Source organism: Triticum aestivum, chromosome 2B (assembly GCF_018294505.1).
Source record: "Triticum aestivum cultivar Chinese Spring chromosome 2B, IWGSC CS RefSeq v2.1, whole genome shotgun sequence".
Lineage (NCBI taxonomy): Eukaryota > Viridiplantae > Streptophyta > Magnoliopsida > Poales > Poaceae > Triticum > Triticum aestivum.
The window spans coordinates 680,742,276-680,745,510 of NC_057798.1; the positions used below are offsets into that span (position 1 = coordinate 680,742,276).

Sequence of the window (3,235 nt, forward strand, 5' to 3'; positions counted from 1 at the left end):
ACGTATTGCACGCGCAGGTGTGTGACAGGCTGATGATGATTCGTTTGATTGCGCAGACAAGATATGTACGCGTGCCAAGCTCCCAGTGATTGGGCTGGTGGCACCAGGGTGGTGCCTGGCGCCGTGCCGCGCATGCACGGCACGTCCCCAATAATCCTGTATCGAGCACCGTCCGGTGAAAAAGTGCATCTATCAATTTTCTGGTTTTCTATTGTGCTTATTTTTCTTCTTCTAAAAGGACACGAATGATACGGTAATCCTGTATCGAGCACCGTCCGGTAAATTATTGACTTACCTACAGCGTTCTTTTTTGCTAGGAAAAGCGTAACAGGGAGTACTATTAGTATTTCCAGTCCTGATCAATCGTCCGGTTTTCTATACGTCGACATGGACATTTCATGGACACTCGTCTGTCCTCTTCGTTGAACTCAGGGCCGGCCCTGGGGCATGGGCAGGGGGGCGATGGCCCAGGGCCCAACCCAGGGAGGGGCCCATGATGTAGTGCACATATATAATATAGCCGAGCAAAAATAGGTGAGAAAAAAAATTATGAGAGAAAAAAAACAAGATGAGGTAGGCCCATCAGATAGCAGGTAGCGATTAGCGAAGCGTCACGCACGCCGCAGGGCAAGGCCGCTCGTTTCGATTGTGAAACAAATCAATCGAAAATCTCGCGGACGCCTCGCTCGTCTGTTCGTCCTCTCGTCGCTGTGGTCGCCTCGGTCACCGCTGCGCGCGTCGCCCGCCGTGCGGCAATCCAGCAGCCGCAGCCCGCAACAGTACGTATACGTACGTATGTGAGCAGTGAGCGCAGCCCACAGCAGTACGTATATACGTATCCATGCATAACTCTCTGTATCATGTTCCTAATCCATCCCTGCAAACCCAATTTCAGTAATTTCTTTTTTTTAGAACGTATTCAACTATTCATCCATGATCCATCCTCTAATTTCAGTGTTTACGAAGTTCCAAATTTTAATGTATAGTTTTCGAATTCAATCTTTCATAGTATGTATTCAACCATTCTTTTTTTTGTCATTCTATGCACATGTCTAGGGTTTCAATCATTCAAATCATCCGATGTATAAATTTCTAATTCCTTGAATAATTTTTTCTTCATAATATTAGGACATTAGCCCGCCATATTGCCTAAGAAGCATTTGTCAGTTGCTCAAACAAGGAGAAAAAAGATAGAAAGGGATCTGAAGATTCAACAACTGAAGGGTACTTAATTATTATTGTTGTCGATGAAGTCAGTTGAATTTGGTTCTTATTTGAGGTAATCATATCATGTTACTTTCAATTTTCTATATTTTTAGTATTTTTGTCGTAATATGGCATTGTCCAACAATTATTATGTTCAAGTTTATGTACCACGCACGCGCATACATATATATGATCTTAGGACATAGGGGCACATGGCATCGAGTTCGCCTAGGGCCTCCCGAAACACAGGGCCGGCCCTGGTTGAACTAAAACCACCAAGAGTAATTTGGAATGGAGGGAGTAGATAAAGAACCCATCCACGTCACTCATAACTCCTCCCTTCGTCGTTCTCGTCGCGGTGGAGCCAAATGCTTGGCCCACCTTAGCCATGGAGCCAATCACACCAGTACACTCAAGCATGCTGGAATGCAATAGCCGGACCGCTCCCATCGTCAAAGACGGACCATGGTTTCCCAGGCCGCCAGCTCCAGTGCACCAATAATGGCCTTCCCTTGCTCCATTTCCCCCATATATACCCGCCCTCCCCCATCGCACTGCTGCACCAAACTCACCCACCTTTTCCCCTCCAAGAGCAGCAGCGAACTCTGAGTTCTACTAGCTCAAGCACAAGCCCGAGCTAGCTGCCTAGAAGAAGCCTCTGTTGAACCATGGCGGCATCAGTAGCTTGCGCCTTCTTCTTCGACGCCGAGCCGGCCGGCGAGCCCGGCAAGCACGCGCTGGACGCGTGCGCGCTCTGCGCCAAGCGGCTGGCACGCGACAGCGACGTCTTCATGTACAGAGGGGACACGCCCTTCTGCAGCGAGGAGTGCCGCCACGAGCAGATGCACCTCGACGCCGTCTGCGCCAGGCAGGCCGCGCGGAGACTGCAGCGCTTCTCGGCGGAGACGGAGTCCCAGTCCCACCGTGGGCAGCGGCAGTCCCGGAAGGTGTCCATCGCCGGCTAGCCGCGGAAAGTTTTGTTTGGATCGACAAGATAACCATTGATGTTGTTTTGAAGAAACGACCGCTGTATTCTGAAGAAACGACTGCTGTATTCTGAAGAACCATCGATGTTGTTTTGGGAGGCAGTGCAGGGCACGGCATCCGGTGGTAGGTGCCTGTTGCTTCCCATATGTGTCCATGGCAAGCTAATTATGCTGCCCGGGTGCCTGTAGATTCTTGGTTGATCTGTGCTGTGCCGGTGATTTGATTTGGTTGGAAACAAAATAGAAAAGGCCATGGATCTGAAGGAGGCAATCAAACATGATTCACAAGTTGTTCAACTTCAGTGTAGGCCACCTGTGTGCCCCGTCTCTTATTTCGTTTCCCTGAATTATTGGATCCTGTTTGGTTTTTGGTCCGACATGCTAGGTACACTCTGCAACAGCAGTGTCACCGTTAAAATGGACTTGATATAAATTAGGATATGAATTATCATGTTTCCCTGAATGGTATGGTTTTACTCTAAATCTTCTGAGATTTTTTTATTATGCGCAATTAAATTGACCAGTTTGATCCGCCTGCCTTTGGCTTCCCACACGGGTGATTCGGTGAATCTTACGATATTACTGACCACTCCCAACAAATTGAACCCTTGTGATATACTCCCTCCGTAAACTAATATAAAAGCGTTTAGAATACTAAAGTAGTGATCTAAACGCTCTTATATTAGTTTACAGAGGGAGTACTCCCTCGGAGGGGCGGAGCTCAGTTGGGGCAGACCTGCGCCATGGCCCGCCCAGGATTTTGACAAAAAATAGTAATACCTATACTTCTGTAGGTCAGCCCAGTAACTATGTAACGTCCATTCAGGCTACTACTTGTCGATGCAAAAGCCAGTAGGGTGGCTGCTGGCCAGCGTCCTCCACCTGCAGCGAGATGAGTCTGCTTCTGCTCGTCTTGGTTGTACCGGCACACAATAGAGAGCAGACGCCAAGCCCGCCATAGGTCCAATAACCATGCAGAAGCAGCCTCACAGGTCACAGCAAGCAGCGTCCAGCCGGCGGCCAGTACTGCATCTTAAATTCCC

At 48.8% G+C, this 3,235-nt stretch overlaps 1 protein-coding gene across 1 annotated transcript; it reads left to right on the forward strand.

The window, feature by feature from the left end:
• The first annotated feature begins 1,670 nt into the window (after window positions 1-1,670).
• Window positions 1,671-2,727, forward strand: LOC123042055 (FCS-Like Zinc finger 2). Its single transcript, XM_044464583.1, has one exon. The coding sequence runs from the start codon at window positions 1,875-1,877 to the stop codon at window positions 2,169-2,171; it is 297 nt and encodes a 98-aa protein (XP_044320518.1). The 5' UTR covers window positions 1,671-1,874; the 3' UTR covers window positions 2,172-2,727.
• The last annotated feature ends 508 nt before the right edge of the window (window positions 2,728-3,235 follow it).